The following is a 13,065-nucleotide window of genomic DNA, read 5'->3' on the forward strand; positions in this document are numbered from 1 at the left end:
CACAAATAAGAGACAGGAGCAGTAAGCGGAAAGGGGACTGTGTTGTAAAGAGCCCTAAAGGTAAGGGCAGAAAAGGGCAGTGGAGAAGAAGGAGCCAGCAGAGGGATTCAAAGAGACGAGTGATATGGTCAGAGTGATGAACAGGTGGATATCTGAATGGACTTAGAGAGGACAAGGTGGAGCACAAAGGCCAGAGAGGAGGCAGCTGCAGTAGTGAAGATAGGAGAATGCAAGAGCCTGAACAAGCGTTTTAGGAGTGCGCATACAGAACAAAGGCAGGATCCTGACATGTGATGGAAGCAGCAGCAAGATCTGGATAAGACCTGGGAGTGTGGGATTTCAGAGAGGCCAGAGTAGTGGCAGCATTCATGTCAGCGACTTGTTGAGTAACTGGGAGGATGCTGGTGCCGTCAACCGTGTCAGAGGAAGGGGAGAGAAAAAGGGAAGAGGGCGGAAGAGCATAGTTTTGGCCCTGCTAATTTTAAGTGTAGTGGTAAGACACCCACGAGGAGACGTCAGCCAGACAAAGTGGGATGCAGGGTTGGAGAGAGTGAAGCAGGTCGGGGAAGAAAAGCAAATCTGAGAGTCGTCAGCAAGAAGGTGGTAACTGAAGCCAAGATCACTTCCTGTTGTGAAGGTGTATCGGAGGAAAGAGGGTGGTGGCAAGGACAGCAACGAGAGAGGAGCGGAAGAGGAGTACCACCATCCATCAAACAAACCCCTGAAGGAAGCCCAGAATTTTGACATTTCCCCCCTGCCCCCCCACCCCGACACCCTGACCAGCTGTATGTTAAATACAGGAGCTGGGATTTTTTCATTCACAAGGGTACCATGATCGAAGGGGCCCAAAGGCACCAAAACTCAAAAGTCGGCCTCAATAAACATCAACCTGCTTAATGGCCCACTCCCAACCAGACTTTTCTTCCACATTACTTTGTCAACCGTACCCCACTTATCGACTTGATTCCTCATTGAACTGCTGCTGTATTGAATCCCTGAGGATCAACAGGCCCTTTGTGCATGGATATAATGTTCACCCTTTGTAGGCTGCAGACTGACAACCAGCCTTCTAACCTTTCTTTGGTCTGAAATTTGGAAAATGGCAGCAATGATAGGGTTAAATGCGAGTGCAGCTGACGAACAGTACATTGCCACACATAGGGTTTGGGGTTCTGTACAGGGGAAGCCAGAAGGGTCCGTAAAAGGAGGGTGGAAAGCTGCTATCATCGGGAGCAGCAACCTCCTCTGGGTTCCTTATATTTTAATTGCAAGCATTGGCAGGAGTGCAACTGGAAGAGCACCCTAAAACCAAGCACAAAGCCCCCGTTATTCAGCGAAAACAGAAAACGATGTCTTGAAAAAGCAGGGCCTGTGTTTGGAGTGTGGTGCTTGTAGGATTGCTGGGTGGCTCCACTCTGTGGGGCAGGGTCTTGCCGAAACTCCCGTTCAATAGGAAGGTCCTCACGCTAGAGCTAGGGGGTTTATTCTGCCTAGTTCTGACCTGGTTTGCTCCTGAAGAAGAGAGAGATGCTGCTATCCTCAGAAAGGGATTAAATTTTGGTGTGTGCTTCAGAATAAGACCCAGCAGAGGTAAAGGGGTAAAAATAGGGTCTACCATCAAGGGAAGAGTAAAGGTGATAAAGCCCTTTTCATTATGTTAGGGTTAAATACAAGCTTCCTGGGGCTTGGAGGGCCTTAAAACATTTAGCCCTTTAGCTGCCGATGACTGTAATCTCAATGGTGCTTGAAGGACCAGTGTTACACTGGAGCACACTGGCCATTTATGTACCTGGTATATGGGGCAGCACACATACTTTGTGTTGCTTCACTAATCAGACAGGGAAGGAAGAACCCAAGGATTAATATTTTGAGGGAGTCCTTCCTTTACCCCTCCACCCCCAATCACACACTAACTGGTGTGAACACATCAAGAACTGGGAGTTTGTTTTAAACTTTAGATTGCGTAATGGAATTCTTTGTTTATTGAAACTAAGCATCTGTCCTCACAGCCACCTCTAAAGTACATTCTGGTTCTTAAATGTTTAGAACTACTTAAATAAGCTTGATTTATAAACCCTCTTCTTTACTTTGGCTGCATGAGCAGCTGTTAGGATCAAGGATCAAGTTTATATGGGCTAGTAAACTGCACATTAGTCTTAAAGAGATCCTCAACTGACCTTTATTTATCATCTTATTTTTACTCTGCACTGTTTGGAGTAAACTTTTAAAAGAGTTAAAATATTTTAAAATAGACTTTCCCTTCCAAATTTAACAAATAAATTACTTTTTTTTTTTAAATGAAATCCAAACCAAATTGGCTCTCTCTTACTTACTTCTATAATGGCCTTGATATCGGTAAGATAAGCACAGCTCTGGAACGTGCTTGCTAAACTAACCTGAGCTCCCTCTGCTGGCTGACTGGCTCTGCAGCAGTGGAACAAAAATATGGTAAAGTTATGCATAAACCCTGGGTCTTACATTTCCTGGTCACAGTAAATTTAAAGGAGCACAACCCAGAGCAGGTCACCGAGCTGATCAGAGTTTTAAGGTCGATTGAATTTTGGCTCAAATTCTTGAATGTGTGTCTAACTGGGAGTGAATGTGCTGCTGAGAAGCTGAAAGGAATTCAGTTTTTGTATGGTTTGCATTCACACTTGTGTATCAATTAAATGTGGATTGCAAACCTTCATCTTCATCATCAACAGAGGTGGAGGGCCTGATTCTCTTCTGATCTCCTGCTGAGGCAGCTTCGGGCGGCTCCTTTCTCTTCACCTGAACAAAGAACAGAATTAGCATTTCTAAAAAGGTAGTAGAATTGAAGAAACCAACTTTCCAAGCAGATCCCAGCTGCTTTACTTTGCTAGCATAACTAAGGGCTAGTCTACACTAGAAGTGCTGCAGCTGCATCACTGTAGAGCAGCTGGTGAAGATGCTCTATGCCAAGGGGAGAGAGCTCTCCAGTCAGCATAATAAACCCACCTCTGTGAGGGGCAGTAGCTTTGTCGACAGCAGCTCTCCTATCAACATAGTGCTGTCTATGCTGGAGGTTAGCTCAGTATAACTATGTCACTCAGGGATTTCCCGTACGCCCGAGCAACACAGTTAAACTGACATAAATTGGTTGCTAAAGCAGGGAAGTTGAGACAGCTAAAGAAATTTCAAAGCAAGGTTAGCTTTAAATTAGGACTTGAAGACACCCTTGAATCTTTACTTAAAAGTATTGTAGAGTCAAACTGAGTTCAGAAAAGTGAATTACACCCCACTCCTCTCACCAAACCACTGTCCATTTCCCCATGCTTCTGCCTCTTGACTGGTGGCAGAAATGCCACGATTCTTTTGGAAAAGACTTCCTGTCCAATTTGGTTAACTCAAAGAGGGGCAGTGAAACCTTCCAGGCATTAAGGTTCAGCCACCATAACTACAAAGCATCAAAGGAAATTTAGAGTTTCAAACTTCGGGAATTTAGGTATGCTCCACTCCACTGCTCTCATCTCTCTTTCTTCTAACATAAGATAGAAATAATAATCTAATAAGATAACCAGCTTGGTCTCGGTCTCACTCTGCACAAGGGACTGTGCATTTTTCATACTTTGCCTATTGCTTGCAGCATTTAATATCCAGACTGCTTAATCAGAGACGCAGTGGGGCAAGCATATTTTGCAAGCAGTCTTCTAACTCAACTCCTCCACCCCCAGCCACATTTTAAAATTGACACGTGTAAAATCCAGAATTGTTTCTGCTAACATGAATTAAAAGCCATTTGCCTGGCAAAAAATGCTTGAACTGTGTTACAAAGGGACCTAGGCCCAAATTCCACTCTTGTGTAAAAAGGTGACAACCCACTGAAGTAAACAGTGTTACATTCTCAACACCTATGCCAAGTCCACCTCTTGATCTAACAGTTTAAAGCTGCATTGTCTCTTCCACGCTGACTGGTAACTGCATATAACCCAGCCTAGCAGAAACTCTGTTTTTTCCAGCAGTGCTGAAACTTTGTTTCCTCATACAGGTCACTGTCAAAAGGTTAAGAGAAACGGACACTAAGGAGTAGGGATCCCTCTTCCCAAAGATTACAGGTTATGTTAAAAGCGAGGGAGGTTGTTAGACAAGAAACAGTAGAAAAGTGAGAGTGTTGGTGTGTGGGGATCTGGATGGAAAAAGGAAGGCAGCATCTATACTCTGATTGCTCAGCCAGGGAAGTCCGCTATTGTTTTCTAACTCATACCTTGAAAGATGGCAGCCGAATGGCCCCTCGTAACCCAATGCCCAAGCCAATTCCCTCGTAGCCTAGCCCTTCTCCTTTGTTCCAGTTCTCCAGGAGGCAGGATGTAATTCGATCCTTTGGCTTTGGTTTTTCCTCATCTTTATTTTCGCCAGACTTCACTGGAGTGAGCGATGCCTGCATAAAAGAAACAACATTTAAAGAGGCAACACCACCCTGGTGGGTATGCAAACATTGGAAATGCCTTGAATACCTCGGGGAAGGACCATCACCTATTCAGGCTTTAGCTTCTGGAAAGACAGTATCTTCTGAAAGATGCACCATTATGTCACATGTGCTTAAAGGGTGTGTGTGTGTGTGTGTGTGTGTGTGAATGCTTTAGAAAATTTGAGCTTTTGTTCACGCCTCCCCAGCATACCAATGACAAATACAGAACATACTTGTTCAAGTTTCCATTGGTCAGGCTTGACCCAGATGAATCAGGGATAAGAATTGTATTAAGTCATCTAAGCCACTTCTCTACCAATGCCCCAACCATCAAAGAGTTAAACAAAACAGTGACAGGATCCATCTAAGGGAAACTTTAGGACAACCAACACTGTATATGAAAATAAGTCCTTAAAAGATAGAGTATGTGGCTTACATCACAGTCCAAAACAAGTAAGATAAGACAAGATGCAGAGGAGAGGGGGAATGAGGGGGAATCAGTCTTCAGGAAATGGGGATCGCACGCAAGTGCTCTCAGAACTGCCATCACAACCAGACACTTTAGCATAGATGAACCTCTGATGCTTGTGCAAGGAGTTGCATTCTGAACTGGAAGAGTGTCTACCTCAGTTCAAGAGCCTTCCTTGGTGGGATGGATGCAGTCATAGACCGGTTAAATGATCTGAGTAGAGGTTTTCCCCATTTGCCGTTTGTTATAATTGCTTGACACTGGTTGTCCTGATCCTCTTGTAATGGGATTCCGTGCCCCCTCCAATTTAGGTATGTGCATGGACATGGATATGCTGGGTTCATATTGTAGGTTTCCCTCATGCACATTGGGATACACAGTCTGATTTATTACTGTAGGGCTACTTATGAGAATTAGCATCAAAAGTGATTTAAAAAAATGATATGGATTTACAAACAAAAGGGAAAAAAAATCAAGCAAATCAGCCCAAAATTTGATTATCAATGTTGATAGTGTCTTTTCAAACTGCGTCTTGCAGATGGACTATATGTTATACACCCAAGAGGATACAGCTTGACATCTGGGAACCATCAAGGCCTTAAAGACTTACAGGAGGGGATTTTTCTTTTCAAAAAGTGATCCACGTGTCAAGGATGTAGAGGCAAGCAACGGTCCATTGCCATTTGGCTGTCTACATCAGCTTCAGGATCCTGTCCAACAGACCGTAACACTGATAATATATCCAAATAACCCATGTTGGGTTTCTGGTATGTCTGGGGAGCACTCATGTTTAAAAGGGATGGAAAAATGACCTGGCTACTCTTCATATGAAGAGAAGTCTTCTTCCATCTTGGCTATTAAGAAGCTATTTCGCTCCACAAGAGGCACTAACTGCTCTGAGCAATAATGATAGTGGATCCTGCTGAAAAGCACTCAAGCCACACACGCCTTTTTAGGACTGACCGGTACCCGGTGTCACACTATCCTCACTCTGCAGCATCTTGCTTCTGGAAGCCACCACATCAGTTCTGATGAAGGAAAGCAGTGAACATTCTCAAGCCTTGTTCCACATACTGTGCCAGATTGAGCCATGCTTTCTAAACCCCGAGTGCAGCTTCAAACAGCAGGTGGTTCCAAGTCTTGACAAGGCAAATGGGCAGTGCTATCAAGTTCAGAGCCCATTTTAGGTCTCCCTAATGCCAGGTGCCGGATCCACAGCTACCACCTTCAGTACCCACATTAAAATAAAATTGGAAAAGCACGTGCAGGAGGAACTTGTGAGTAAAATACGCAGCCTAACAAGAGAATACATTTCTACTACTGAGCCAGAATCTATGATACTCCAAATCATACTCTCTCAATCAGAAGTCAATGAGTAAGCTTAATGTTCAAGCAGCCTGAATGGCTCCTGGACCCTGAACAGAACCACATGTGGACCACCCAGGAGGATACTACTCACCTTTTGGAGACAGTTCCATTCTTGAAACAGATTCATGTTCACAGCCCAGAAACCAACAACTATTGATCTTACTGAGCTGTGTGAAACTACATGAAGTAACTGAGTTACATGTGTGTACCCGTGAAGGACCAATGTTGCGTTGCACAATACTAATGAATTTTAGATGGGTTAGAGAAACCAATGGTCTTTATAACCTAAACCCACTTTATTAGACTTCATTTATTAGCAGACAGAATTAATAAGTGACTTTGGACCTTTTAATTAAAAATTCTTTTTTTTTTTAAATTTAAGGCACAATATTATAGTGCAAGGATGATGAGAGTCAAAGAAAAGCTAAATGTTCATTTTTAGTTAGTAGGGTCAAGGCCCATACTGATAAAAAGCCTCAGAGGCCTCCAAGCCCAGATAATATAGAAACAGCAAAATCTTTAAAATGAAACATATTAGCCACTCAGAGACTTGACAGACAAATCTACAGTCTCACTTTGAAAAACCCAGCTGCAGCAAAGCAGAGCTCATCCAAGGTAGGTGTGGATGGGAAAACTCGATCCAACAGATGGAGAAGAGAATTCAAACCTTTTCCAGGTTGGAGCTCTAGACCTCATGGGTTGGGACGAGTCAGGATCAATGTGCAGCTGTCTCAAGAAGTGGTGACTCTTGACAGCTTTTAAGTGAAGGAGGATATAATTTACTTCTGATTGGCTCTTCGGGAATGGATGTCTAAAATTCACTCTGACCCATCCCATGATGAGGCTTCACAAGCATTATCAGAAGATCAATTCCTTCTACTGCTGTTCATCGACTAAACTGGTCAAAGTTCATGGTCCTCATTGAACACAAAATACAAGTTCAGCTCATATCTGCTAATACAGAAAAAGCTTGAGGAGGATATCAAGCAAGCAATACAGGTCATACTAGATTAACTGTAATAGGCCCAAGCTACAACATCAAAATGGCTTGTCTAGACCACTACACCTTGCTGGACAGCAGTTGGCAGGTTGGCTTTGGAGTTCTGGCATAGCATCAGGTTATTAATTTATTATTATTATTTATATTACTGTAGTACTTAGGAACCCCAATGTGTTACATGGGGGACAGTACAAACACAGAACAAAAGACTGCCCAGGTGAACTAGTCAAATGGACTTTTCTGATAGAATTCAATGTCACTACATAGTAACTGTTACACTGCAACAGAATGCTAGTGGTTCATCCAGGGTGGTATCCTACACTGGCCAGTACTTGAGAGGAAGGTTTGAACCCCCCATAATTCACCTAGCTGTATAATATTTACACAGAGCAAAGTGCCAACAAAGCTTTCTCAGATCCCACCTGATGTCCAGCTCACACCCTGCAGCGTCAACAGCCCTGCTCCGTCTGATCCTTGTTAGCGTAACTGCAATTCTAGTTTCATAAGAGTGTAATTTTATTAATCTTACTAGACTATCCAACTTTTCCATAACCTGTGGCAGTGAGTCTATGCAGATTGTGTTTAGAAATATTTCCTATGCTGAATCAAGCTGTAAGTTCCAGGAGAGTGAAGAGAACACAAGAGCTAGCAGCGGCAGAAGTGTATAAAATAGACCGAGTTGCCACTGAAGAGCTCTGCCATCAGTTTTTGGTCACTTCAGGGTCTCGTTTAAGCCAACTTCTCAAATTATCCCATTTCCCTTTATGCACCCACTAGCTAGCTTTATGCTGCACTCACTCTTTTGTTAACATGAGGGACCTTGTCAAGAAGTGAATGTCTTGAGTATTAATCAAGGAGAGAGGTGTAGTTCTGAATGCAAGAGATTTAACCCAGCACTAAAATGCAGCAAATGTCTGGGGTGGAAACACGGCAGCTAGAAAGGAAGTGAAGAATACCGTGTCCAGCTCAAAGTAGAGGACTCTCCCCTGATGCCAGAGTTAACACCTCTCGTCTTACAAAAAATGCCATGGGATCTCAAGTAACAAGTTATGAGGACCGTGGCTCTATGTTACATCTGAAAGTCCTATTTGCAGAACGTATCTGCTGATATTTTACTGCAAGTCAACTAGAGCCAGGTCCTACTCAAGTCAAATGAGAGTCTTCCTCATTGATTTCACTGGGTCAAGATTTAGTCTAGGATTCATCCCCTCCAATTTAATTTTAAAGGGACATCTACCTCTTTCCTTGGAAAGCTATTCCATAGTCTCATTGCTCACTCTTTAGGACCTTATCCTGATACTCCTCCTTAAGTTTCCTCTAATTTGATCCCCCGCATTTTCGCTTGCTCACACCCTACCTTGGAACACCTTAAGCCCTTCTTCTCCAGATCCATCTGCACAGCTCTAACGTATGAAACATTAAGAGTGCCTACCTTTGCCAGACGTTCTTTCTTGTCCCACCAGTCATCGAAGGCTCTGAATGCTACCACCTCGACCATTTTCCGGTTCAAGTCCCTTTTCATAATTGCTTTTAATTCCTTCACAATCACCAAGAGGACACCGTCCACAGTAGCCTTGTGCGGATCCTCCTTCTTCGGCACATAACCCGGTGGTGGGACCGAGGGGTCAAACTTGGGCAGCGGCGGCCATTGCTGCCCCCGGCCAATAGCTGCCCCCATCGAGAAGGGACGGTAGGGAGGAAGATTCACAAACTGCATCCGGCTTCCCATAAAAGGTGGGTACTGGTACGTGTTCTGCCCCTGCATCATGCGGCTCAGCATTTGAGTTTGCATCTGAAAGGACATTGGCATGCCGCCCCACTGGTTGCCCAGGACATTTATCATATCCACTTGCATGACAGGAAACATGCCAGGATGGAATGGAGGCAGTGGAGGCAAGATATGAGGCGGTGGGACCCCAGGTGGTGCAGGAAGCGGAGGTGGTGGGACGGTGACAGCTGGATGAGTTGGTGGAGGTGGTGGTGGTAGAGGTGGCGGCATCGGAAAGCCTGGTTGGGGTGGGGGTGGGGGTGGAAGTGGAGGGAACCCTGGTGGGGGCATGGGTATCGACTGAGTCATCACAGCAGAGTTGCTAACAGAGGAGTTCACCACAATGGTTTTGGCACATTCTGCACTGGTGATTGGTGAAGAATTCATTTCATCATCAGATATTTCCATGTCCTCCCCTGAAGAATGCTGACCCTGGAAGAAAGGGGAAGAGAAACACATTCCTTTAACATAAAAGTTACCTTTATACTGGTTGTTTGGAACAAGAGTCATGTTACTGACATTTTAATCATAATTGGATAAAGGAAAGTGATGTACAGGAAGGTGTGTCCCACTGAGCACGTGGAGTTTCATTTAAGCCATTCTGTTTCATGTCAGACTACACATGGAACCTCCAGGAAGTGATGAGGTAACCGCTTTCGAACAGCGAAACAGCACGAGCCAGCTGAATAGCAAAAATTGGCTTCTATGCAACACAGTAAATGCTGCCCCCATATTTTGTTAAGCACCTACAATCCCACTTCGGTGTGCAACACAATCTGTTGCTGACCCATAGGACTGATAGAGAATACAATTTAAAAGAGTAACTAATCAACCTTACACTCCCCAGCAAGTTAGTGTTTCCACTTTTAAACATCATAATCCTCAGACTTTAGCAGCTAAATATTGACCGTAAGTAACAGTCAGAAGAGATGTGATGTTTGCAACTGTTACAATGATGCCTCATGACGAAGTGTTTCAGACTGAGAAAGCAGCGCCTTATCGACTTTTCAACTATCTTTGATCCTCACAGATGGAATCCAAAATTCGCAGAGGTAGGGGAATGGGGAGAGGCACTGACCCAGGGTATGTCTACACGTGGAGCTAGGGATGTGGATTCCCAGCTTGAGTAGACACACTGAACTAGTTCTCATCAAGCTAGTGAACTAGAAATAGTAGTGTAGCCACAGTAGAAAAGGCAGCAGCAAATGTGGGCATTGGGTACCTCCCCCAAGGGCAAACCCGCTCAGGCCTCACGGGCACCTGCCACTGCCTGTCCTACTTTGGCTACGCTATTATTTTCAGCACATTAGCTCAATGAGAGCTAGCGCGAGTATGTCTACTTGAGAAGAGAATCACAGCCCTATCTCCAAGTGTAGACAGAGCCAGTGGTGAGCTGGAGCCGGTTCGCACCGATTCGCGGGAACCGGTTGTTAAATTTAGAAGCCCTTTTAGAACCGGTTGTCCTGCGTGGGACAACTGGCTCTAAAAGGGCTTTTAAATTTAACAACTGGTAAAGCTCCGGCAGCTCCCCGCCCCGCCCACGGCCCCAGCTCACCTCTGCCTCCTCCCCTGAACGCTCCACCCCCTCCCCTGCTTCCCGCAAATCAGCTGTTCGCGCGGGAAGCCTGGGAGGGCTGAGAAGCAAGTGGCAGCTTCGCGCAGGTGAGCTGGGGCAGGGGGGCGTGAGGAGGGTTCCAGGGAGGCGCGGCCCGGCCCAGCGGCTCCGGCCCAGCGGCCCCAGCCGAGCGGCCCCAGCCGAGTGACGCGTCTGTAGCGCCGGCAGCCACCTCCAGGCAGCGCGGTAAAGGAGCAGGGAGCAGGGAGGGGGTGTTGGCTAGAGGGCAGGGGAGTTCGGGGTGGTGGTGGGGGGTGGATAGGGGTTGGGGCAATCAGAGGGCAGGGAACTGGGGGATTGAATGGGGGCAAAGGTCCCGGGGGGGCAGTCAGGAAGGAGCAGGGGTTGGATCGGGTGGTGGGAGGCAGTCAGGGGCAGGGGTTCCAGGGGCGGTCAGGGGACAGAGAGAAGGGGTGGTTGGATGGGGCAGGGGTCCCAGGGGGCCATCAGGAATGAGAGGAGGGGTTGGATGGGGGCAGCGGGGGGCAGTCAGGGGACAGGGAAGGGGGGTGGATGGGGCAGGTGTCGGGGGGGCATCAAGGAACGTGGGGGGTTGGATGGGGCAGGAGTCCCGGGGGGCGGGGGCGGACCATGACCCCCTCGTGGGATGAGGAGGAGGGAACCGGTTGTTAAGATTTTGGCAGCTCATCACTGGACAGAGCCCAAGTTTCTGAACAGACAGACACTCTACACGACCATATGGAATATGGATATAGATATTTTGCATAAAATGCAAAACCTACGTTCCCCCCCCCAAAAAACAACAACTCCACCAAACAAACAAAAAAAACCCATTCAAAGTCAATGGTGCTATTATGTAAATGGTTTAACACATCCAAGGGCACCTGGCTGCTCTGAGATTCAGAGAGTACCAAGAACTGCCTTTGTAAACACCATACAGCACAACAGCAGCTGATCAGCTAAATCCATTCTAGATAGAGTTGCACTTAGCAAACAAGGTCTCACCTGCCTATTATACTGGAAAGGCATTTTAGGCCTGGAGTCACACAGGAAGCAGATGTATGCCATCCCATCCCTCAGATGATTAAAAAAAAAAACCATTAAAAATTCCAGCAGCAAAATATAGGGAATAGAAGAGGCACCCAACACTCAGAGGCAGGTTTTTTGGAATACTTGATCAGGGCAAAGCTGCTTATTAACTGGATCTCAGTTAGGGCCAGAGTGACAGCACCTGGTCACTGGCCCCAGGGGAAGAAAAAAAATAAAAAATAAAATTCAGTCTCCATTTTTCCAGCTAGCAGCACTGAATAGTGGGAGCACAACTGATCGCCTATTTCCCCTCTGCATCCGCTGCTTGAACACAACTGGACCCACTGCCTTATTATTTCTTGTAAGCAGTTCCTTCTTCCCAACCGCAGTGCATAACAAACAGCTTGCACATTGCCACAAGCTAGACTAAATACAGAAACCACCCCACAAATCCAAAGACACGGAACCTGCACAGTAGTTGTGGCTGTATTTTTGCCATAACAGTCAAGGGATTCATGGGGTCTGTGATTTTTGTGGGGTTGTTTTTTGTTTTGTTTTTTTATTAACTGGAATATTTGCGCATGGGTGGATGAGCATGTTGGCAAAACAGCTGAATCGATTGCACTGTGACTACACGGAACTCACCAACACACACTATAAAAACATGCATCATCAATCAAAGGATTCTTCTGGTACAGCAACTACCACCAGAGAGCAGGCTAAGCACAAGACTTGCAGCAGCATGCTCGCAAGCCTTCAGCTCACGGTGCACCTCTTTTGTCAGGCCCTTTCCTTAACTCATAAACTGCAAAATAATCACACCAGCAAGTGCCAACCCCCAGAACTGAAGCTCTGCATAGCTCGAAAGCTTGTCTCTCTCACCAACAGAAGATGGTCCAATAGAAGAGATCGCCTCACCCACCTCGTCTCTCTAAGCTAGACCCAACCACTCATAAGTAAGTGGTTTACAAAAATGGCAAGAAAACTGGCCCTTTTTCCTGAAAAATCACCAACATACATGTACTAATGCCTATGGTGGGTGCCTTAGAAATAGAGCAAATAATTGATATTTCAGTGGCTCATATGTAACAGCTGAACAAAAAATAAATTTGGGTTCAAACAAAACATTTCATTCAACCAGAAACTTGGGGGGGGGGGAGAGTTAGAGGGGCAGGAGGAGGGTATTTTTTCTTTTTAGAACAGGTTTTTGGGTGTTTTTCACCATTTTCTTTATTTAACAGATCTAGCTACATTTTGAAATGAAACACTGATTTTCATTTAGACTTTTCAAAGCCCCTCCTCCATTTTTTATTTGGCTGAAATTGTTTGCCACATTCAACCCAAATTTGCAAATAGATTTGTTTGATGGGAAAATGCATTTTTCAGCAAATAAGCTATTAGCCAAAAGACATTTGCCCAGCTCCAC

At 45.5% G+C, this 13,065-nt stretch overlaps 1 protein-coding gene across 1 annotated transcript in view; it reads right to left on the reverse strand.

Annotated features, from left to right (window-relative positions):
- SETD1B (SET domain containing 1B, histone lysine methyltransferase) overlaps window positions 1-13,065 on the reverse strand; it is a 65,383-nt gene that overhangs the window by 17,378 nt on the left and 34,940 nt on the right. Inside the window, exons 7-9 of the mRNA XM_029912633.1 lie at window positions 8,699-9,466; window positions 4,226-4,399; window positions 2,685-2,772 (exon numbers count right to left, since the gene is read on the reverse strand). Coding sequence (XP_029768493.1) covers window positions 2,685-2,772; window positions 4,226-4,399; window positions 8,699-9,466 — 1,030 coding nt within the window. The remainder of the gene's footprint in view (window positions 1-2,684; window positions 2,773-4,225; window positions 4,400-8,698; window positions 9,467-13,065) is intronic.

This window comes from Terrapene carolina, unplaced genomic scaffold (genome assembly GCF_002925995.2).
Source record: "Terrapene carolina triunguis isolate 2854851 unplaced genomic scaffold, T_m_triunguis-2.0 Scaffold234, whole genome shotgun sequence".
Classification (NCBI taxonomy): Eukaryota; Metazoa; Chordata; order Testudines; family Emydidae; genus Terrapene; species Terrapene triunguis.